Source organism: Monomorium pharaonis, chromosome 10 (assembly GCF_013373865.1).
Source record: "Monomorium pharaonis isolate MP-MQ-018 chromosome 10, ASM1337386v2, whole genome shotgun sequence".
In the NCBI taxonomy this organism is placed as follows: domain Eukaryota; kingdom Metazoa; phylum Arthropoda; class Insecta; order Hymenoptera; family Formicidae; genus Monomorium; species Monomorium pharaonis.
The window spans coordinates 13,414,844-13,439,646 of NC_050476.1; the positions used below are offsets into that span (position 1 = coordinate 13,414,844).

General features: G+C 41.8%; 1 protein-coding gene across 1 annotated transcript; it reads right to left on the reverse strand.

Annotated features, from left to right (window-relative positions):
- Positions 1-15,460: 15,460 nt before the first annotated feature.
- On the reverse strand, positions 15,461-17,734 carry LOC118647509. The gene is made up of 2 exons (XM_036292552.1): positions 16,505-17,734; positions 15,461-16,387 (listed from the first exon to the last, which is right to left on the reverse strand). The coding sequence occupies exons 1-2, from the start codon at positions 17,732-17,734 to the stop codon at positions 15,461-15,463; spliced, it is 2,157 nt and encodes a 718-aa protein (XP_036148445.1).
- Positions 17,735-24,803: the final 7,069 nt, after the last annotated feature.

Here is a 24,803-nt window from a genome sequence, read left to right on the forward strand (position 1 = left end):
GTTGTGATAAATACGAACAAGATTGTAAATAAATATAAAGAATTCAGTGGCAGGGATTATAGTAGATATAATGCGGATGAGTTTATTAAGCTAGTGGAGAGTAATTTAGAAAAAGGATATGATTTAGATATTAATGAGTTAGATATTAATGTAAAGGCAAAGAATTTAATTAATAGTATTGTAGATGCGCTAGACATCTCAGCACCTAAGAAAATTTTTAGAATACCAAAAATATGGGAAGGAAAAAAATGGTATTCAAAGGAAATAGAAGAGCTAGCGACTAGAAGAGATGAGGCGTATAGAAAAGCACTGTACGATAGCACGGAACAAAACTGGCAACAATTTAAAATAGAAAGAAATGCAGTAGTTAGTTTAATTAGAACAAAGAAAAAAGAATATTATGAAAACATGATTGATCATAATAGTAACAATCCCACAACTATGTGGCAATCATTAAAAGAAATTATTAGAGGAGGACCAATAGGCGCGAAATTTGTAGGAAAAATAGATTGTGAAATATTAGACAATAATATAGAGTGTGATATAGCTGATAAATTTAACTTATATTATATACAAAGTATTAAAGACATAATAAAATCTATAGATAAGAATTATACAACAAGCACAAATAAGAGAACTATTTATTGTATTGAAAAGAAGGGAGAGCTAGAAAAATTTGAATCAATTACGACAGAACAAGTAATAAAAATCATTAGGGAATTACCAAAAAAGAAAGGTACAGAAGAAGGAACAACTAGCGATATATTAAAAACGGTATTTTGTGTCATAGAAGAGGAATATTGTGATATAATAAATAAGTCAATGAGTGAGGGTTGTTTCTTGAAAGAGTGGAAAACATCCACGATAATTCCAATACCAAAAGTAGAGAAACCTAAGAGGGCAAGTGATTATAGGCCTATTAATATATTACCAATATATGAAAAAGTATTAGAGATAATAGTTAAAAAGCAAATTGAGGTCTACCTAGAAAGTAATAACATTATAACGGAACATCAGTCGGGCTTTAGGAAAAATTTTGCGTGTGAAACAGCAATTCAAATAGTTATAGATGAATGGAAATTGATTATTAGTGAGAGACAAATAGTAGGAGTTATTTTTGTAGATCTTAAACGGGCTTTCGAGACAATTGATACAGGAAGATTACTAGAGAAATTATACCAGTATGGTATTACAGGAACAGTTCTAGAATGGTTTAGGTCGTACTTAAAAGATAGAATGCAACAAGTTCAATTTAATGATAGATGGTCTAAGATACTGATTACGGAATACGGAGTGCCACAGGGTTCGATATTGGGCCCATTGTTGTTTATAATATATATGAATGATATTGTTAACGTTTGCTCGGAGGTGTGTAATATAAAAATGTTTGCGGACGATACCTTGATATATGTAACAGGTGAGAGTAGTGCGGAGGTAGAGAGGAAATTGAATATTGCATTTAACGTAGTGGAGGAATGGATGAATATTAATAAACTGAAGATGAATGCGGAGAAAACAAAATATATGTTAGTTAGAGGTATAAGGAAAGAATTGAGAGGCAATACTATTGTGAGATGTTTGGATGAAAATGAGATTGAGCGCGTAGAAACAATAAAGTACTTGGGCATAATTATTGATGATAGACTTAGATTCAGCGGTCACTGTGATTACATGCTAAAGAAAATAGGGAAGAAAATAAGTTTTTTAAATAGAATAGGTAACTTTATCTCGGCTTACACTAGATGTACGATATACAATCATAGCGCCTCACTTTGAGTATTGTGCGACGCTACTAATAGATATGGGAGATGCACAGTTAAGTAGGCTCCAAATAGCGTAAAATAGAGCTATGAGAGTCATATTGCAATGTGACAGACGTACCAAAGTTAAATGTATGCATCAAGCGCTGCAATTTATGACCATAAGACAAAAGCTGTATTACAATATGTGCATGTTTATTTTTAAGATTTTAAATAATATGATGCCGGAGCATTTTAGTAATAGACTTAGAATAGTAGAGGGAGAACGCGATACTAGGCAGACAGGGGATATTGTTATTGAATTTCGAAAAACAAGAAGCGCGCAAAAAAGTTTATTTTATGAGAGTATGTTAATGTACAACGCATTACCACCCGAAGTTAAACATTGTAATCGTTTAGAAATGTTTAAACGTATGCTAAAAGAGTTTGTTTTTAATGATGTAGTATAAAATTGTATATATATGTATTGAAAATAGCTGAGAAAGCTAATAAAAGATCAATCAATCAATCAATTTCTCTCTCTCTCTCTCTCTCTCTCTCTCTCTCTCTCTCTTTTTAACATCAATTCATGTGTTACTTCATCTACTTCAATTATTAAATCCATATTTTTTCTTTTCGGGATTTTCTTAACTATGCTTATACGAGATTCACCAATACTATTCTGTTTCTTTATTGTATCTATTAGCTCATCGTCATCCAACTCTATTTCTTCCTCGCTAATATTAACAATTTTTATTTTCGGCTTCTTTTGTAGTGATTCTGTAACATTATAATTGTCACCTAGTTTAGACTGTACTACATCTTTTAATTTATCTATTTCTTCTCCGGTCTCACATCCTAGAATTACTGTTCCTTCTCTTCCTTTTCGTACCTTTGTTATCCCCATTGGCATATTCTTAATATCAACTTTTTCTTTTATTATTTTTTTAGTGGTCTCACTTTCTTGCTGAGTCTTCGGTTTGATGATTATGATGTTTTCCTTCTTTTTCTTTATTGCCTCACTGTAACTGCCGCGCACATTTTCCGCTGACGCCTGCATTCCTCCTCGTATTATTTTTCGTAGGTCTTCCATTTCTTGTTTAATAGCTTTTATTTCCTTTTGCACTGTTCCCTTAATCAGCATTTTTATTTCTCGATTGCATGCCATTTCATCTTTCATCTCTCTCATAGTTCTTACTAACCAATCAATTTTCGTATCCATGCCCACGTTGACTCCTATCGCTCTGCTACCGCCACTTCCCGTCGATCCCGTAGAACTTAGTCTTTCTCTTCCGCTTCCCGTCTGTATTGGTGTTTTTTTCACATCTATATCTTTTTCACTGTCTACTGTGAACTTCTCATATGGGCCAGGACAAGACACGTATTCTCGATTTCTGTCATACACCTTATGTTTACTTGCACATCCAGGATGGAAGAAAAGTTTGACACATGACTTACATGTCACAACCTGACTTTTTATTTCCTTCTTACATGCGGCACATCTATTTTCCGCATATTCATCGACCATATTAGTAGGTATCGGCTGATGCCGATCCTATCGATACGGGCGCCCACTCACGTACGTAACTTTAATTAATATACACGTATAAATATCACTATAAATGTCTACCTGTCGCGACATGTATGACCCGCATGGAAAATATACTGATTTTCCGCATAGATCCACGCACTCTCGCTAGAAAACTTTGGTCCTATTTGGTCCTTACGCGTATTCCTACAGCCACGACACCTTTTTCGTGTAATTTTCTTTTACTTCTTAATCACTTTAAATTAACTGCATTTGCGGAGCGATCTTTGACACGTCCATCACGCAGCGGAGAGACCCGGAGTAGGTTGATTATTAGTGAGAGACAAATAGTAGGAGTTATTTTTGTAGATCTTAAACGGGCTTTCGAGACAATTAATAGAGGAAAATTATTAGAGAAATTATACCAGTATGGTATTACAGGAACAGTTCTAGAATGGTTTAGGTCGTACTTAAAAGATAGAATGCAACAAGTTCAATTTAATGATAGATGGTCTAAGATACTGACTACGGAATACGGAGTGCCACAGGGTTCGGTATTGGGCCCATTGTTGTTTATAATATATATGAATGATATTGTTAACGTTTGCTCGGATGTGTGTAATATAAAAATGTTTGCGGACGATACGTTAATATATGTAACAGGTGAAAGTAGTGCGGAGATAGAGAGGAAATTGAATATTGCATTTAACGTAGTGGAGGAATGGATGAATATTAATAAACTGAAGATGAATGCGGGGAAAACAAAATATATGTTAGTTAGAGGTATAAGGAAAGAATTGAGAGGCAATACTATTGTGAGATGTTTGGATGGAAATGAGATTGAGCGCGTAGAAATAATAAAGTACTTGGGCATAATTATTGATGATAGACTTAGATTCAGCGGTCACTGTGATTACATGCTAAAGAAAATAGGGAAGAAAATAAGTTTTTTAAATAGAATAGAGTACTTTATCTCGGCTTACACTAGATGTACGATATACAAGACAATTATAGCACCTCACTTTGAGTATTGTGCAACGCTACTAATAGATATGGGGGATACACAGTTAAGTAGGCTCCAAATAGCTCCAATAGGCTCAAAATAGAGCTATGAGAGTCATATTGCAATGTGACAAACGTACCAAAGTTAAATGTATGCACCAAGCGTTGCAATTTATGACCATAAGACAAAGGCTGTATTACAATATGTGCATATTTATTTTTAAGATCTTAAATAATATGATCCCGGAGCAATTTAGTAATAGACTTAGAATAGTAGAGGGAGAACGCGAAACTAGGCAGACAGGGGATATTATTATAGAATTTCGAAAAACAAGAAGCGCGCAAAAAAGTTTATTTTATGAGGGTGTGTTAATGTATAACGCATTACCACCCGAAGTTAAACATTGTAATCGTTTAGAAATGTTTAAACGAATGCTAAAAGAGTTTGTTTTTAATGATGTAGCATAAAATTGTATATATATGTATTGAAAATAGCTGAGAAAGCTAATAAAAGATCAATCAATCAATCAATCAATCAATCAATCAATCAATCAATCTCTCTCTCTCTCTCTCTCTTTCTCTCTCTCTCATACAGTCTCAACTCTCTCAACTGTATCATACAGCTAATCCATTATTGAACCGCTATCGAACTACTATCAAACTGCATCATACAGCTATCGAACCGCATCGTACAGCTATCAAACCATTATCAAACTGCATCATTCAGCTATCGAACTACTATTAAACTACATCAAACATCAACAGGGAAAGGGTAGAAATACACATTTTTTGCGTTTTATTTTTCTTTATTTTGAAAAAATTTCACAATTATTTTGGTGTTGCGACCACCAGTTATATATTTTAAATACATTTTGTAATGCACAATTCTTAATATGTTTTTCACATCATATAGTTTTACTAACATCTAAATTATTTAAAGATTCAATGTCTTCGTAATCCGCATTCAATGTCTTGATATATATCCCATTATCGGTATCGAGCATGTCGGTCAACCATTCCCGTTTCTGAAAATGACCGTCCTGATCCACAATGCAAATCGTCAAATCAGTAATGCTCCGTGCGACGATTGGAAGATAAATGATATGTACAGGCGTTTCCGATACCTTATATCCTGATGGTACCCTCGGTGAAAATTCGTGTATCGTGTGTACGTGTGTCGTTGCTGTACGCACCCGCAGTCACGTTACATTCTATGCGAATAATGTTTACGTTTATGATATTTATAGGTGCATCCGATTCATGCCACAATCGCGATTCAAGAATACGACGCGATGAAAATCCCAACAGCGATCCAATGTTGTTAGGTTTAATGAAATTTATCCGATAAGCACATAATCTCGCTCTTTATTGTATTATTTTTGGCACGGATATTCGCTCTCTTCTTCATCTTTGCGAAACGTCCTCTTTCCCGCAACATCAGGATGAAATTGTAAAATTGCGCGTTTCAAATATCTATCTATATCACGCAATTCATATGATCCTTCGGGAATTGTAATTTCCTTGTCGTCTTTGTTGTAATAAAATTTGTTATTCGACGAATTTACATTAGGTATGGTACAGTATGTTTTAAAATCTGTGAGGCTGAGCTCGTAATCGCCATCGCTCAAATCTACGGCTGGAAAATAGCTTACCGCGAAGATGCTACTCTTTCCGGTTAGCGTAAACATGTCAGTGACATGTTGAAACGAATACTGAGTTAAATTTCGCAATGTTAGCCTTTAAATTAATTATTAACTGTTTGAAGAAAACGCAGACATTGGCCGCAGTTGCTTTGATCGTAACGTTGATAAGGCGTGTGATTGTACTCGATCCGCGTTACATCTAAATATTGCACCAGTTCTTTCGGTGGTTTAAGATTCCCGAAACTATCAAAGTATATAGCGCGATTTCCTCTCTTTGCATATGCCACTTAGTGTGTACCTTATCCTTCAGCATTATCTAAATTTACAATACCGCTCTCGTTTCGATATGCTCTTGCCGTTGGTAATGCTGTAGGCATAAAAATTCCACTAAACTTTAGAGTCTAAAGTATGGAATGCGCATACGTTTCGCTAACTGTAGTACTTGTTGGTAGTTGCACCTTTTGGCATTTTTAACGTCTCTTTGACGTTTCTTTTTTCGTCGAAACTCCTTGTCCACGCTTGTATAGAGCGAGATAAACTCCATGATCTTCCATGACACGATTATGGCGTTTCAATTCGTCCAGCTGACGCTGCGCTGCTTTGTTATCATTCACAACCTTCGCAACTCCCGCCGCTCCGCCGACCAACGACCCGAGAACTCCAACAGCGGTAGAATGGTTAAAACATCACCGCGTTTCGCTATCGGAAGTATTCATTACTCACTCTTTTCTTTTTATTTCCTTTTTTTTTTTCAAATCCGTACCGATTTTCGTCTTAATTTTCATAGCTGCCTAAACGGCTGCTGTAGCAGCTCTTTCCCCGGAAGTCGAATCGTTCGCTGTAATGCGTTTTCGCGCTTCCGCAGCGAGTATATTGTCAGCTGCGTGTCTGTCGGTGAGTTCGTTGATCCGGGAGTACGCAATGTCGTGTTCGCGACACGCCGCGTCCAACGAATTAATACCCCGATCGCCTCTGGCCAATCGCTTTTTCAGCCTAGTACCCGGACCGCAAAATTGATATCCAGGTATATGCAGTTCAAAAGGAAGCGCATTTATAGCACGATTTAACAAGCCGTGACCTACCGCTGGTATTCGCGACAATTCTTTATCAACGGTGCGGGGCCGTCGATGTGCGTCTGCTGCCACAATTGATTATAATGCTCGTAGCAACGACGATAACTTCGAACCTCTGGATCAGTCTTTATATGTTCCGGAAGCCTGTCCCACACGTGTTCAAGATAGTTGCCACACACGCGTAGCAAAATAGATTTCGACACGAATTCTAACTGTTCGGCGCTCAAATCGAGTATATCAGAGGGATGTGACAATATGAGAAACCTTTTACATACTGAGCAATTTTGCTCGGCGCGTCTCTATAAATAGATCGGTCTTAATATAGTTTTTATCAGTATAGTTTTTATCAGATTATAAGAGGGGGAAAATATGCGGTTTGTACAACATTCACCAGCGATTAAAATCACAAATTTCGATGACAGGATAATGTCCGAACGGAAGATACGGAGTCATGGAAACATGTTGCTGAGTTCTATACGCGGTATAATTTGCGGTCCGTCAAATTGTGGTAAGACAAACGTATTAATAAGCTTGTTGGAAAGTCCGCATGGAGTACGTTTTGAGAATGTGTATGTGTACTCGAAATTATTATAACAACCAAAATATTGATATTTGGAAAATTTATTGACACCGATTGAAGAAGTTAGTTATTTTGCATTCTCCAATAACTGTGATGTTATTTAGCCGAGTGAAGCGCTTCCGAATTCCATTTTTATCTTTGATGACGTGGCATGTAATAAGCAAAATATAATAAGAAACTACTTTGCAATGGGGCAACACGTGGATGTCGACTGCTTCTATCTCTGTCAGATGTATGCAAAGATACCGAAACATCTTATACGCGACAATGCAAATTTGCTAATTTTATTCAAGCAGGATGGTACTAATCTAAAGCACGCGTACAACGATCATGTAAATACCGACATGTCTTACGAGGATTTTAGCAATGTATGTCATACTTATTGGCAACAAAAGTATGGATTTTTAGTGATAGATAAGGATAGTGCGCTCGCTAATGGACGATATCGAAAAAGATTTAATGACTTCGCAATACCATAAAACAGTCAGTTGTTTTCGATACGTTGACCAAGTAGCGTTTCTCAACATGGATAGCACAGATAACAGTATGAATCGTGAGAATATTGTGAAAGAGATTGCGAAAACGAGTGATTCAATTCGCAAAAAATATCGCGCTTTGAAAGCGGATAAAGTGCAAGAAGAGCTGGCGTTGGAGAGACACTTTAAGCCAATTGTCGAACCATTAAAACAGATTGTTGAAAACACTGTTGGTGAGGTATCAGATTCGATTAAGAATGAAACGTTCTTTTCGGGGAAGACGAATACGCAGAACCAAAACCGAAACGAAAGCGATTAAACGCTTCGCTTAACAATTCTATAATGACTTCTACTCCTGTTAAAAAAATGAGACGATCAAAAACTGTACCAACTAATTTGAATGAAACATCGCAAATATTACATGATAGTGATTTATCATACAGTCATGTACCTTCTGTCGAAGACGTTTTTGAAGTCGCAGCCAATGAACCGCTTGTGACGTCTATTCGACAACAGTTGGAAACGCGAAAAGGACGTGAAAAGTTGCACACACACTATGGTCCATTAGGTCAAAAATATATGGGAGCTGTTCTGAGTGGTAAAAAACCAGTCATAATAGATACTGTTTACGGAGTTTATTTCACCGACTTTGGAACGATGCTCGGCGATAAACGCATCGACATACATAAGAATGACAGCATAGTCATAAATGGTGAAATATATGTGGGAACGCCTGGTCTGTATGAATTAATTTTCATGAAAATGCCCAACATGTACACGAATAATGACCAGCAGAATTATAAAAACATTCTATTGGCGACAAATGCGTATAGACGCGGACATATTGCACATAATCAAGTAATGGGCAACAAAGGGTCTAAATATAAAAATATAATTGCGCTCTTAGTAACAGACGCAAAAGTTGGACAAAATATACCGAGTGCTATTACATTAAATGATAACAAGATCGATTATGTTCATTGGGATGATCCCAACGAGCTTGTGGATCGCCTTCGATTGCTCGAGGCCTTACACCAGGCAGGACACAATACTCACGACAACGAGATTCTATCAATTATTGAGGAACTTCGCGTGGCTGGTTTTATTATAAATTAAAACTGCATGAAACAAATCATTTAGTCAACATCGAAATGTCAATCAACAAGTTTGGAACATCGCTTGGAAGAGGTGCGGAACCATACTATCAATGGAGCGGATTAGTCAGAAATTATGTGCGCGATAACGCTCTTTGCATGGCTGCAACTGATTTTGATGCAAAGTCGCGCAAGATTCGACGTGTAGCGCTGCCTGTAGACGATAGTGATGCAACCAATAAACGATACGTACAGCAGACCGTGAAAATTTAAAAGGATCGACAGGATAATATCGAGAGGAAGATTGAGACACTTCAAAGTAGAGTAGAAATTACAGCTCATATGCTGAACGAGTTTCAAAGACAGCTCGATGCGGTGACGCATCGTGCAGAGTAAAAAAGTCGATACATCGAATATATATGCCATTTGTATATTATACTCCAAGCATGTCTGAGAAACAATTACTGGTTGAGGAGTTGCATGCCCCGGCGAGAAGAAATTTTCCTCGAAGACGTGTCATAGTTTGCGGATACGATGACCTGTGGCAGGCGGATGTGGTTGAGATGCGTTCTTACACGCGATTTAACCGAGGTTATCACTACATACTCACCGTTATCGACGTGCTGAGCAAGCATGCATGGGCTGTGCCGCTCAAGGTCAAGAGTGGTAGCGAAGTTGCTATTGCGATTGCAAAGATAATTCGGAAAGATGGAAGATGTCCGAAAAATTTGCAAACAGACAAAAGAAAGGAATTTTACAATGCAAACGTGCAGAAACTATTGAAAAAACATGATATCAATCATTATTCCACGTACTCTATTATGAAAGCATCAGTTGTCGAACGCTTTAACCGCACATTAAAGAACGTTATGTGGAAACAATTTACACTCAATGGAAATTATTTCGGAAGTTTATCCGAAATTATAGATGGCTCGATCTACTACCACGTCTCGTGTCAGATTACAATGTACGAAAGCATCGAACTATCGGCATGCGACCCATCGATGTTACGCCTGCAATCGCTAAAAAACTCTTAACCACGGTGTACAGTCACGTAAAAATTGCAGCACACGCACGATTTAAAGTAGGTGACTCGGTACGCGTCAGCAAATTTAAAACTGTTTTTGAGAAGGGCTATACACCAAATTGGACTACGGAGATATTTAAAATCATCAAAGTACAGCGTACTTATCCTGTGACATATCTACTGGAGGATTCCTGTGAAAAACCTATCGCTGGAGGATTCTACGAATATGAGCTGCAGCGTGTTGCAAATCCTGACGTGTATCTTGTTAAAAAAATATTACGCAGAAAAGGAGATGAGGTTTATGTCAAGTGGTTGGGATTCGATGGATCGCATAATTCATGGATACATAAAGACAATGTTATTTAATCCATATAAAAATTGTTTTTATTATATTTACATAAAAGTACAATGTAACCGTATAAACATAAAATACATTATTAATTTTATATTATGCGAGATTTCTTTATCATCCTTTCATCATCCTTAATACATTCTTATTATTAATATTTGTACTTTATTAATACTTTATATAAAAATACGAATAAAATTATAATGTAAAACTATAAAATGTGTATATAAAATATAAAATATTAAAGCGGTATTCGATAATGCCCCCACGGTAACGTTTCAACTGAATCGGGTATAAGGTATCTCTTATCGTCATACGGACTCAAAGCAATTTTCGTTTCGGACACCGTACATACTTCATGCATCTTGGATTTTATGCATGATTGGCGGCGCGTCATCTCGATCTCATCTCTCAAACACTGGGTGTAATCATCGAACGTTATGGTTCGCGCTACTACACTATTTTTGACACTTTTCGCTTTTTTTGTATCCTTCTTTCCATCCACCTCCAACGCATACATCTTTGCCCTAAGTCCAACGAACTCGATCATTATCATACCATTGTTCTCATTTTTCATTAGACCCGGAACTTTTTTATTCTCGAGAGGCATACCGTATGTGTTGTCGACCGGATAATTGCTCGTGTCAAACCTAGCGATATCACGTTTCATCGTCTCGTAAATATCCTCACACTCGATGGGATATATGAGACTGTCAGTGTCGGTGTATATGACTCTACATTTGTCACGATATAGAGGTAACATGTATTCGTGGTGAAATTCATATAGACACATGTGCGCGAGGTATGAGCGCGTGTGAGAAGGGCCGAGAAAACTCGAACGAACGAAGGGGAAATTGCAACAGTTTCTTTTTTAATAACAATTATTTATTAAAAAATTTCGCTTAACAAATCAGACACTTATGCCGCGAGATTGAATTACGTGAGAAGCGAAGCGGTCACGATGCGGACGTGATAGATTCTTACGGCAGAATGAATGAAAAACGACGCGAATGATAGACAAAAGAAACGAGGTGGCAATGAATGATGCTCGGAGCATCTTTCCGTTGGCGGGTAACTCAAAAGCGTACTTTAAACATTTCCTTATTAGGCAATCATGTCTGATTCCCGGACTTTTAAAACAAATACCTATATGGGGTCACGGCCACCGCTGATTTAAGCTCCGTGCACAATAATTCCGATTCCGAGCATTAATTCCGATCTTGAACATTCCGCCCTCGGCAGGATTTCTGGCGAACGCTCGGCTTCAGCGAATACATTTACGAAGCTAAATGAACCCGGTGATAATTAAAAAGAAAAAACATAAAAACAAGAAAAAAATGTAATTATGCGGCTTCTGTGGGGGGCGTATCCCCTTGCGCGACGTTCTTCTTGTCAATCTCTTCGGCATGACTGACGGGCAGAAGGATGACTTTTGAAATAGGTCGCGTGAAGTCCTTACGAACGACCCGGCCATTTTCGATCGCGACAGTCCGCACCGCGACAAGTCGTTCAGACCCATACTCTGAAAAGAGCTCGCGCAAGCGGGCATCCGCTCCGACGAAGGTGGTGCCGCAGTCGCTTCACAAGGTACGGCATAAGCCGCGTCGGGAGACGAATCGTCTTAAGGCGGGTAGGAAAGCTTCCGTCGTATAGTCCGACACGACCTCCAGATGAACGGTGCGTGTGCTCAGGCACACAAACACCGCGACATACGCCTTGTACGAACGGTGACCTCGCCCCTTGGTTGTTCGCAATTGTACAGGTCCAGCGTAGTCGATGCCGGTGTTGAGGAATGGTCGAAAGGGTCTCACCCGCTCTCGAGGGAGGTCACTCATCTGTTGTGGAGCCGGTGCCGCCCGCCAACGCACGCATCTCACGCAACGGTGAATTACATGTTTTGTCAAGGCGCGACCTCGCAGAACCCAATAACGCTGATGCATCAAACTCAGGGTCAGCTGCACTCCGCCGTGTAAGGACCTTCGATGGCAGTCTTCGACGATCAGCAGAGTGAAGTGTGAATCGGCCGGCAGAATGATCGGATGACGCTCCTCAGGATCTAACAGGCTATGTTTCATACGATCTCCCACTCTAAGAAGGCCGCGAGAATCTGTAATTGGATTTAATTTATTTAAGGCGGTCGAAGGCCGCGGAGATTGGCCCTGTCGGAGCGCCTCCAGGTTCCTCCGGAATGTTAGAGTTTGCACCCTCTGGATCCATTGCAGCCGCGACTCGTCTAGTTCGTCCATCGTTAAGCAGGGCTCGACGGTCCTGTCCACGGAGGAACGTCCACCACGAAATCGCAGCCAACGTCGGCACCAGGCGGTCACGCGTAGCAGTCGGTTGAGAGACGAGAATCGCAAGAGTTCTGCTGGCTCCTCGTCAGTCAGTGTGGTTGTGACGGCAGCATGAGCACGGGTCCGCACATCAGGTAGCTCGGTCGTGTCCAAACATCCGGTCTTTAAAGGCCAGGCCGATGTCCCGAGCCACAGCCGGTCCGCGCCACCAGAGCTCATGCTTCACGAGGTCACCGGGTAATAAACCTCTGGATGCGCAATCCGCTGGATTTTCCTGACCCGGGATGTGATGCCACAGCGCGTCCGGAGCTGTGGTCTGTATTTCTGCCACTCTGTTGGCGACGTAGGTCTTCCAGCGAGACGGATGTCCTTGTATCCAACCCAACGTTACCGTGGAGTCCGACCAGCAATGGAGGGGGGCTCGCTCAAGACCGAGCGCTCCTGTCTGCTGGGAAATGAGTCGCGCCAGGAGAGCTGCAGCACAAAGCTCGAGACGAGGTAGCATGACCGGTTTAATTGGAGCGACCTTCGTCTTGGCCGCAAGAAGTGTAACCCTCCACGACCCCTCCTCCAGGGGATCGCAGGTAGACGACGGAGGCGTAGGCCCGCTCGGAGGCGTCGGCGAAACCGTGTAAGGTCTCCACCTCGAGACTGGTGTTGAGAACGCCGATCCAGCGTGGCACTCGAATCGTCTCCAACTGCGGCAGCTCGTCTCGGAATCGCTGCCAAAATTTCACGGAGTCCTCGTCCAGAGTGTCATCTCAGCCCAACTGCAGCAGCCAGGTGCTCTGGAAGGCGATTTTGGCACTCACCACCGTCGGGGCCAGCCATCCGAGGGGGTCGAACAGCCGAGCAGTGAGCGACAACACGGAGCGCTTGGTGAATCCCGCTATGGAGATCTGCTGGGTCGAGAACGAAAAGTCATCGGTTCTTGGGTGCGCCAAGGGCGGAGTGAGCCTCCTGAGGATGCCAATCGCGGAGCTCCCGTTTCATCCGGTGCACAGTGGTCCAAACGAACAATATATTGTTCAAAATAGGCTACAGGTCGTATTTTTTAACCGATTTGCATGATCCTTGGACAGAAATACTCGGAAATAAATTCTAAAGAAAACTGTGAGAGCCGATTTTTTAATTTCTTTGTTTATGCAAAAATATTTAAATAAATAAAGTGATAAATTAACATTTTTTAACTCAATTATTCTTTATCTGGCTACAAACGAGATTTTTTGTTTTGTATTTGGTTTGTGCGTGTGCGTGTGTGTGCGTGCGTGCGTGCGTGTGCGTGTGTGTGTGTATGTGTGTGTGTGTGTGTGTGTGTGTGTGTGTGTGTGTGTGTGTGTGTGTGTGTGTGTGTGTGTGTGTGTGTGTGTGTGTGTGTGTGTGTGTGTAATGGAGATCAGGACTCTGAGGTTTGTCAATTCCCCAGTATTTTTTGACTCCAAACCCTCTCCGTTACATGTGTGTGTGTGTGTGTGTGTGTGTGTGTGTGTGTGTGTGTGTGTGTGTGTATGTAATGGAGATCAGGACTCTGAGGTTCGTCAATTCCCCAGTATTTTTGACTCCAAACCCTCTCCGTTACATATGTGTGTGTGCGTGCGTGTGTGTGTGTGTTGTAAACAATTTTCTAACTTATTTCTACAAAAGAAATGTTTTTTGAAATATTTCTATCTTATTGTATTCAACAATATCAAATGAAAGCTGACTCGTATCAGTCAGTTTTTATTTGATATTGTTGAATACAATAAGATAGAAATATTTCAAAAAACATTTCTTTTGTAGAAATAAGTTAGAAAATTGTTTACAACACACACACACACACACACACACACACACACACACACACACACACACACACACACATATGTAACGGAGAGGGTTTGGAGTCAAAAAATACTGGGGAATTGACGAACCTCAGAGTCCTGATCTCCATTACACACACACACACACACACACACACACACACACACACACACACACGCACACGCACAAACCAAATACAAAACACAAAATCTTGTTTGTAGCCAGATAAAGAATAATTGAGTTGAAAAATGTTAATTTATCACTTTATTTATTTAAATATTTTTGCATAAACAAAGAAATTAAAAAATCGGCTCTCACAGTTTTCTTTAGAATTTATTTCCGAGTATTTCTGTCTAAGGATCATGCAAATCGGTTAAAAAATACGACCTGTAGCCTATTTTGAACAGTATATTGTTCGTTTGGACCACTGTGCAGTGGTCAGCACGCCGTCCAACAGTGAAAGGTCATTGGCCGACCATTTTCGTAGCGTGAAGCCGCCCGCCGTGCAAAGATCGGTCAGCTGGCGACGGAGTTCCAAGGCCTCCTCAAGGGTAGCGGCGCCGGTGAGCACATCGTCCATGTAGACGTCTCGTTCCAAGACGGCAGCACGTTGTCGGCCAGCTGGTGTAAGGTGCGCATGGCCAGGTAGGGAGCGCAGGCAAGGCCGTACGTCACGGTATTGAGACGATACTCAGCGATGTCGTCCGTCGCCGCATCACGCCAGAGGATGCGCTGCAGATCGCGGTCGTCCGGATGAACGACGATCTGCCGAAACATCTTTTCTACGTCCGTGGCCAGGACGTAGCGGTGTTGCCGCCAGCGTAGAATAATTTCCGGCAGCGGTGGCAATAGATTCTAGCCGGTCATTAAGCACTGGTTAAGCGTGCAATCAGCAGGAGTGGGGGTTGAGCCATTGAACACTACGCGGAGTTTCATTGTCGCACTCGCCTCTCTCATGACTCCGTGATGAGGAAGATAATTAATAACTCGGCTCGTTCCCTCCTCCTGGACAACGCGAGACATGTGGTCCAGCTCTCGGTATTGCGTCATGAAGTCTCGGTAGAGATGGTGGAAACGTTCCTCTCGGGCGAACCGTCTCTCCATGCTCTTAAACACGCGCAAGGCCGAGATGCGCGTAGCGGTGAAGTCCGGTAGCGGCTCCTTGGTGGGAAGTCGGACAACATAGCGTCCTTCTTCCGTGCGAGTGTGAGTCAGGCGAAACATCTCCTCGCACTGACGGTCTTCTTGGGAAAGCGGAGGCGTAGTAGAGAGAAGCTCTTCTTGTTTCCAAAAATCGCAAACAAGAGCGGTCAGGTTCTCCTCCACCCGGCAGGTATTGGCGGCAACGCGGCACGCGGGCTCAGCTTGGCCGGTAGGCCCAAACAGCATCCAACCGAAGGTCGTTTGCTGCGCCACAGGCTCTTGGGGTCCCCCTCTACGCACTCCTTCGAGAAGAGTAAGGGCAATGAAGTCCACTCCCAGCAAGAGGTCGACGGGATCGGTCGCCAAGAATTCCGGATCCGCGAGCTCCAGACCGTGCAAATGATTCCAGGTTTTGGTACTCGCTTCCACAGTTCCCTCGTAGATGCTGAGCTGAGGGAAAACCAACGCAGGAACGGACAGCGTGGGCCCCTTTTCCAGCGGGGAGACCTGCAGTGTGACGAGACCTCGAGCGCTTCCCGTTTGAACTCTGCCGACCTCGTATATGGCTACGGAAGCCCGAGTTCGCGGCAGTTGCAAACCTTGAACTAGCGCCTCCGTAACGAGACATGACTCGGAGCCCTGGTCAATGAGCGCGCGAAAAACGTGAAGGTAGCCGAATCAATCGGCAACGCGGACGCGCGCGGTAGCGAGGAGCCGCGTAAGCGGTCTCTCGGGCGGATGACGCGCGTGTTGTACAGTTGTGAGTGCAGCCTCACTCTGGCGGAAAGCGTCATGCATCGTCGAATGATGCTGCTCGTTACAGGATGCGCAGCGTTTCGTCGAAGCGCACTCGCTGACCTTGTGCCGGCCGAGGCAATTGACGCACAAATCTTTCGCTTCGACGAGTTTCTTCCGTTCGACGGCGGTCTTGGACTTATACGTGTCGCAGGCCATCGTAAAATGATCCTGACGACACATGGAACAGCGGCCGCGTTTAACTTCTTGCTGCCGCGTATGCAGCGTTCGCGATTGACGGGCCGCGGTCGAACCCGTCTTGGTACCGCCGATTTCCGATTTTGAAGGTTGCAACGCCTCGAGAGTCTGCAGCCGGCTTTCGATGAACCGCTGCAGTTCGATATATGACGGTGGGTCGGTCGAGTCGTTTATAGAATTCTCCCACTCGCGTCGCAAATGCGGATCGAGCAATTCAACAATGGAATGCACAAAGAAATCTTCCGAACTGGTGACCGGTCGTCCGATACTCTCGAGCGAATCCACCGTGCTTCGAACGCGATTGTATAGATTACTCAGTTCTGAGGCTGACTCACCCTTTATTCGATGCAATGCGAGAAACTTGCTCAGAAAAGAACGTACCAGTAGCCGCTTGTTTTCAAATCGTCGTACCAGAGTGTTCCAAGCGCGCTCGAAGTTCTCCGCCGTCGTCGGCACGTTGCGGATGAGTAATGCTGCCTCACCCTTGAGACACGTCTTAAGATAGTGAAGTTTCTCCACCGATGAGGTCGAGACATCCTGTCCCATGATCGAGAGGAAGAGGTCTCGAAAGGAGTTCCACTCATTATATTTTCCGGAGAACTGCGGTAGCTGGATACGTGGTAAGGTCGTCCTGTGCGAGGTTCCCTCGCTGACGGTAACCGTGGTCGTCGATGAGGTGCTCGCTTCTCCGGAACGCGCTGCCTGAGCGGCGAAGTCGTTCAGGATGCCCTTGTTGACGTAATACGCTTCCTCGACTATCGAGATAAAATCTCCGGTTACGTAATCGTCCTCGCTGAGGGTATCCCAGTGTTCTCGTAGAAGTGTTTCGTGCTGGCTCTCAAAGGTCAACCAGTACTTCTCCAACCCTGCCAAACGAGCTTCGACGGCTCCCGTCGTGATATTCGCCTGGCCGAGTTTCTTCAGATTATCCACGGTGCGCGAGATACGCCCGTGTAACGCTCGCTGGCTTCGGATCAATCCTGCGGCTGCCATTTCAATGCTCTCCGAATTTCTCTTGATCACAGCACTCACTTGTGGCACGCACTTCACTTACGTAAAGAATCCGGCTCGAAGGACCAAAAAATGTGCGCGAGGTATGAGCGCGTGTGAAAAGGGCCGAGAAAACTCGAACGAACGAAGGGGAAATTGCAACAGTTTCTTTTCTAATAACAATTATTTATTTAAAAATTTCACTTAATAAATCAGACACTTATGCCGCGAGATTGAATTACGCGAGAAGCGAAGCGGTCGCGATAGAACGATGCGGTCGCGAAGAGCGAAGTGGTCACGATGCGGACGTGATAGATTCTTACGGCAGAATGAATGAAAAACGACGCGAATGATAGACAAAAGAAACGAGGTGGCAATGAATGAAGCTCGGAGCATCTTTCCGTTGCCGGGTAACTCAAAAGCGTACTTTAAACATTTCCTTATTAGGCAATCATGTATGATTCCCGGACTTTTAAAACAAATACCTATATGGGGTCACGGCCACCGCTGATTTAAGCTCCGTGCACAATAATTTCGATTCCGAGCATTAATTCCGATCTTGAACAACACATCTTAGAAATATCTAAGATACACATACCTACGTAAATCGGCTTATATAATTTTACCTCGAGTTTTTTAAGTTCAACGGCGATTAAATTTTCCGCAAAAATACTTCGACTATGAAAATTTGGTTTCGCGATCATCGCCTCCACAACATACCACCTTGCCCATTTCGTCAACAACTTAACGTCAACATGATTGCGCACATTCTCCATGGTTTTACCAAACACCGCATTATTCATTAACTTATACAAATTTTTTTCGAAATCATTTTTAGCAATGGTTCGGAATTGTGTGTTTAACTCTATGTATTTACAGAGGCATGGAGATTGTGCAAATTGTAATATACGGTGTATCTTCGCGATATGAAGACCGTATAATACGAAGACGCTACCGCGTGCACTGCTGCAGGTTACGGTAGTGGATAATGTAATGTTTCTTATCATACAATGTCGCTAAAAGTTCATATTTACGCTTGCCTGGTGGTTTATCGCGTGTCGGGCAGAAAGGTAAGTCAGTGTGCTCTCGTGAAGATCAACTTCGAGAATGTATCCTGTTGGTGAATCAGGAGCGATCGCACACACGTCAAAATTTGAGACATCTTTGACCCATTGAAATTCTCCATAGGGCAACGGTTGACACACTGCCCATCCGTACAAATTATTGACGTCAAAATACATAAGATATGAGGATGGTTTCGATGGGTCGTACGTCTGCATGTACTTATTGTTAGTCTGTGCATATCTACTTGAACATTGACTGAGGCCACCGCGTATATCGCGTTCTATAAACATTACCATGTCAATGTCAGTAAGCAGTTTGAAAGTGATGTTGGTGTATTTTAACATAGCATCCCACGTGTATCCGGGGAGAGTGTAATAATGTGCGGAATCGAAACCATAACTTTCTAAGCATTTATCGCGGAAATTTTCAAAAATATCAGCTAATAATAAAACATTTGTTTTCAAATATAGATCACTATATTCACCTAATGTTCGAATGAAGAATCGCTTCCTTCTCGGCGTGTGTGTAATCGCTCTCGAATACAGTACCAGAGGTCAGGGAACTGAAAAATGATTCGCACGGCGGTAAACACATGTCCTGCAGCTTGTCCACGCAATCCACGTACTCGTATGGAAATACACCTTTTCGTGTCAATAAATCGAAATCCTTGTCAGACAAGTGTAAAAATTTGGAATGTACAATTTTTAATTTTTCTTTGCCTAGAAACGATGCCAATTTTTCGAGACTAGTATTTAAAAATTTATATGAATCTATAAACCGTAGTTTTATGTAATTGTGTGGATTTAATTTATCGGCTGTGTCTATGACATGTTTTGTGAAAGAAATGTACTTTTCTTTCGTGATGGGAAGTATGTCGGTCTTCTCTTTGAACGCAGTGGCTATTTTCTTAATAATGAAATGTGAATCGTATCCAGATAAATTATGAAAAATAATTGGCATATATAATACATTTTGATAATTTAGATTACAAAGAGAATGTGCTGGACCGCGGTAACGACTGGTCAGGTGACAATGATCGCGCACCCGCGTATCGTTTGGCGCAAACGGCTTATCGCAGATATGACACCGCGTCGCGCTACGGTATGCCTCCAATTGTTCCTTCGATAACGTTTCCATGGGGACATTAGTGAATAAACAAGTTTTAACATTATGCGCTAATTCTTCGAGTTGTTTCGTGAACCACGCGACGCAATCTTTATCGCGACAAAACCTAAACGTAGATAACGCGTCGTCGTACGAGCATCGCACGTAGTATCCGATGTTTAATACTTCGTGTTGTTGATATGTATACGACGCTTGCTCTGTATCGTGTTGCGTCTTCCGTAGCACACACTCAAGGTCCGCGTAGATGATAAAGGGCAGTCGTTCCTTGTGGTTTACATTTCGGAAATTCAACCACTTGTCTTCAGCGGGCAGTGTGATGGCGCAATCGTTCATCGTCTGGCAGTCCACATCATGTGATTGCAACCTCTCGCACGATGAAAAATAGTTCAAGCACCTGTAAAAAATAATGGAAACATTTTTAATTACTTTTTTTTTGCTAGATCATGTGAATTTTTTAATGTATTATACATATCGATCGCAAATGTATTTCTTGTGCTCCTTTTTACTTAGTTGGAAGTTGACGAAGCGGGACAGATTTTTTATCCATGCAAAATGACCTACGCTGTTTTCGCGCAGATTTTGCAAGTATAATAAATTGACATGCCTCTCTTTTTTGTCGTTGGAGAGCTGCAGCGGAAGAATCTTTAACATCGCCATTTCCTTTTTGATCCCGTAGACGTTGATCGATACATTGTTAAGACTCTCAAATTTTCCAATGTCCTTTAGTATAACAGGAAACTCGATGTCGTCAAACTTTAGAACTGTTGCATAATACGGATATGATAATTCTCTTTCTGAATTTCTTTCGGCAGGGTGTAGCGCGGCGACCACTGACTACGCAAAGCATGCATTATCCTTTGAATTAACGTTCACTACCGCACGTTTTATCATTATTTCTCGCGGTAATGTCACGTGACACCCAGCATGTAAAGGATTGTACTTATTTATATTTAGAGTCAAATTGAGAATTCGCGATAGCGCCCATCCGCTATTACGTTCTTGAAACTCTTCGAGCGACGCTAATGTGGGCTCGATAACGCGTCGCTCATACCACTCGTCCAAATCTGACGCTCGAAATAGTTCGCAATTTTTTGTGTTTATACTTTTGTTCGCACGTTTATCACCCGTTACAAACATGCCGTTAAACGCAGTGTTCACTTTCACACTATTATGTTTTTCTAGAGCGTCCCGCACTTGCTCAAGCACTATCCCACATAGAACATGATATCATTAGAATATCCTGTACTCATACTGTGAACATACGTACCGTATATAATGTACTGAAAATATTCATAATACTCATAATATCTTCTATAATATATCATTATTCGTATATTATTAGAACGGACTTGTTATATTTAAATTAGTATATTATTTTTCGTACATTCTTAGAATTTACTTTTGCAATCTAAATATCTTTTAATGTTTAAAGTTTATTTTTAGCGTCAAAAATGTAACGTCACCAAAAATGACGAAATAATTTCTTTATTTTGATTACCGTACTGTAAATATATATACCGTACATAATATACTGAGAATATTGTTATAAGATCTTCTATTTTATATATATATATATATATATATATATATATATATATATATATATATATAAAATAGAAGATCTTATAACAATATATATATATATATATAGTTCGCGAGATCGCTGCTAGGCGAAGGCGCGGCGTTTCTCCTTCTCGTGAGAAAATTTACACCAAATGGTTCATAAAAGAAAACCACCCACAGTAACAAATTATCTCTCGATGTGTATAGTGAGCTCAATAGATTTTCCTAACAGCAAAGTGTAGTATCATTTTTTGTCATTTGAAGAGAGTCCCTTGGGATTCCGCAACTTGAATAAAGCTTTCGAGAATTGAGAAAATATGAAAACAAAGTTTTAACCCTTGATCCTTAGTCTAATGCAGTGGCCAAGAAGGAGCGAGAAACACTATAGCTATAAAGTATAACTCACACATATGTGATTCTTGTAGAAGAAAGTAAAGTAATTCATTATATCTAGAGAGAGATGAATCATTGACCGAGTATGTACGTGTGTGTATCCAAAAATATTAGTCATATACGGTTATGATATTCTTAAAACATTCTCATAATATACTTGTTCCGTTAGGGGAATGATATAACATACATATCAGAAATATAAATAAGCGATAGAAGAATAAGAAAAGAGACAGGGAAACATAGAGCGAGAAAGAGAGAGCGAGAGAGAGAGAGAGAGAGAGAGAATGGGTGAACACAAAACTCAGATTGTGGACATTCAAAAGAAATTTTTCATTAATTATGGACAATTGAAAACAGATACAAATAGACACGATTCTCGTAACGCAGTACAGATTATTAAATTGAACAAAAAAGTACGTTAGTGAACCTAGCACCTCCATCACTAAATAAAAAATTCGGACCTACCGTATAATTTTCTGCCAATTATTTGTTAATTTTCTGCCCTAGTCCCAAATTTTTTGCTTCTACCGGTTTGCAGGAAATTAAGATCAAAACTGGGGGTGCTAGCTTCATATGACGCTAGCAACCCCCCAAAAATAAAAACAACAAACAAAAAATCAAATATATCAGAATTTTCTGCTCATTTTAGGCTTTAAGAAACTGTAAACAAATATCAAAAATATCGAACGGTTATCCAAGTACCGGTACTCAGAAACATTATATCGCAACATTATAAGAGAAAATAGTTAAAAACAACAAGCTACCAAGACAGTACTATACCACGACAACTTAAAAAGTTTTTCTTTAATCAAATACTCGTATAATACACAATTTGAAAATTTTTAATTTACAAAATAAATTTGAAAGGTCTAAAATTTACAAAAATACAAGAGTAAAGTACCATTAAAAAATTATTTGCTGCATCAACTGCTGTATCAAAATGTTCCTCTACTTTTCTGCTCTTAAAATATTAAGGTCCCGAATTTTTTGCTCAACATAGAACTTGTGCAATTCAATTGTTATTCCGCGCACGCAAGAGTAAACTATCTTAAAAAAATTATATGCTGCATCGACTGTGGTATCAAAATGTTCCTCTACTTTTTTACTCTTAAAATATCAAGGTTCCGAATTTTTTGCTCAACATATAACATGTACAACTTAATTGTTATTCCGCGCACGCAAAAGTAAATTACCTTAAAAAAAAAATTTGCTTTATCGACTGTGGTATCAAAACGTTCCTCTATTTATCTGTTCACAAAATATCAAGTTCCGAATTTTTTGCTCAAAATTCAACTTGTGTTAACTCAATTGTTAAGGTTGGAGTGTGTATAAAAAACTCTGCATTACCGGCCTCTGTAACGTCCCAGCCAGATGTAACACCTCATTTTCAACAAAAACGAGTCAGAGCGTGGGTGCGACGTCGCAAGCGGGCGCGGAGCGCGCGAGACGTCTGCCGATCGAGCGAGCGGAATTCAAGTCGGCTTTAATGTGTCTGTCGCTCTGCTTTTCTATCTTTGCATTAATAAGATATTTATTGCTTCTTGGCTTCTCTACTGTGATAATTGGGTGGCTACGTCTAATTGGTGGCGTGTCACGGCAGATTTCCTGTCATCAAGGTCTAATCGGGGGCCTGTCGAAAGGCGCGGACGCACGAGAAGCGCACACACTATTGCCTTCTTACTCTAATCAACGGTAAGCGCGTGCTATCACGCTTACGCTTCCTCTGGCTTTTCTCTTTGCCGCAAGGTGATAGAGTCCTTGTTAGTAGTTGTGGGTAAGGTAACGTATGTGTGTGTGTATATATGTCATTCCCCACTTAAGAGATATTCCACCGCTTGGAGTTCTTTGGTCGCCCTGAAAAGGGTTTGTCAGGCATCCTCAGAAGAACGGTTTGTTAGGCGTCTTCAGAAGGACGGTTGCTTCCTCGATGGCCGGTTGGCGTTCACAGCGAAACAACGAACTTCTCGTAGAGGTCCTGCGGTTTAACCTGGATCCTGGTGCGGTTGCTTCGAGACTTCTTCCGTGGCGCTCATGGAGTCACTGGCTTCCCAGATGGAATGCTGGGCCAGGAATTGTCGGAACCACCAGGAGACTTGGCCTGGACACTGACGTCAGCCTTTGGTCTGGTCGGTGTAGTCTGCGTCTCCATCGTGTGCTGCAGGAACCGTGGAGTCCTGGTCCGTGGAATAGGCGGGAGGTCCCAGGTGATGAGCTTCCACTTCAGCCTGGTTTCCCCTGGGTCGAGCCTTGGTGTCCTCGTCAGTAGCCCGAGATGATGGCCGCTCTGCTGACCGAGCCGGCCCTGTTGGTCTTCCTTCTGCCGTCGAGCACACTCCAAGAAGGAGGCCCTGGTGCGAGCGTACTCCGAGAAGGAGGCCTTGGTGCAAGCGCACTCCGAGAAGGAGGCCCTTGTGCGAGCGCACTCCGTGAAGGAGGCCCTGGTGCGAGCGCACTCCGTGAAAGAGGCTCGAGGTCATTTCGGACGAGCACACTCCGAGGTGGAGGCCCGTCTCTCAAAAAGCTAGTACAGAGAATACCAGAGTATTCTCTCTGTGAATCTTGATTTTAGATTATTTTCTCAACGTAGCGCGTGGTCCTTATATAGCTGGATTGTTGCATCTTACTCCGGAGTGCCGCGGCCGCTCTGTCGACCGCGCCGTGCATTGGCGAGCGCGTGTTGATTGATGCGGCGACGCGCGGCGTGGGCGGTGAGCGCGCGGCGGTTGACGCATCGGTGTATGCGGTGAGCGCATTAACGTAGGCGCGCTGACTAGAGTGATGACCTAGTAGTTAATACTAGACTAGTTAGGTTCTAACTCGGGAGCTCCGAGGGGGGAGCGGGTGTGCGGGGGGAACTTGTAGGCGCCAGGGGGCATGACGTCATGCGGGGAGGGGGATCTCGCGGTGCGGGAATTGCTGGTGCATG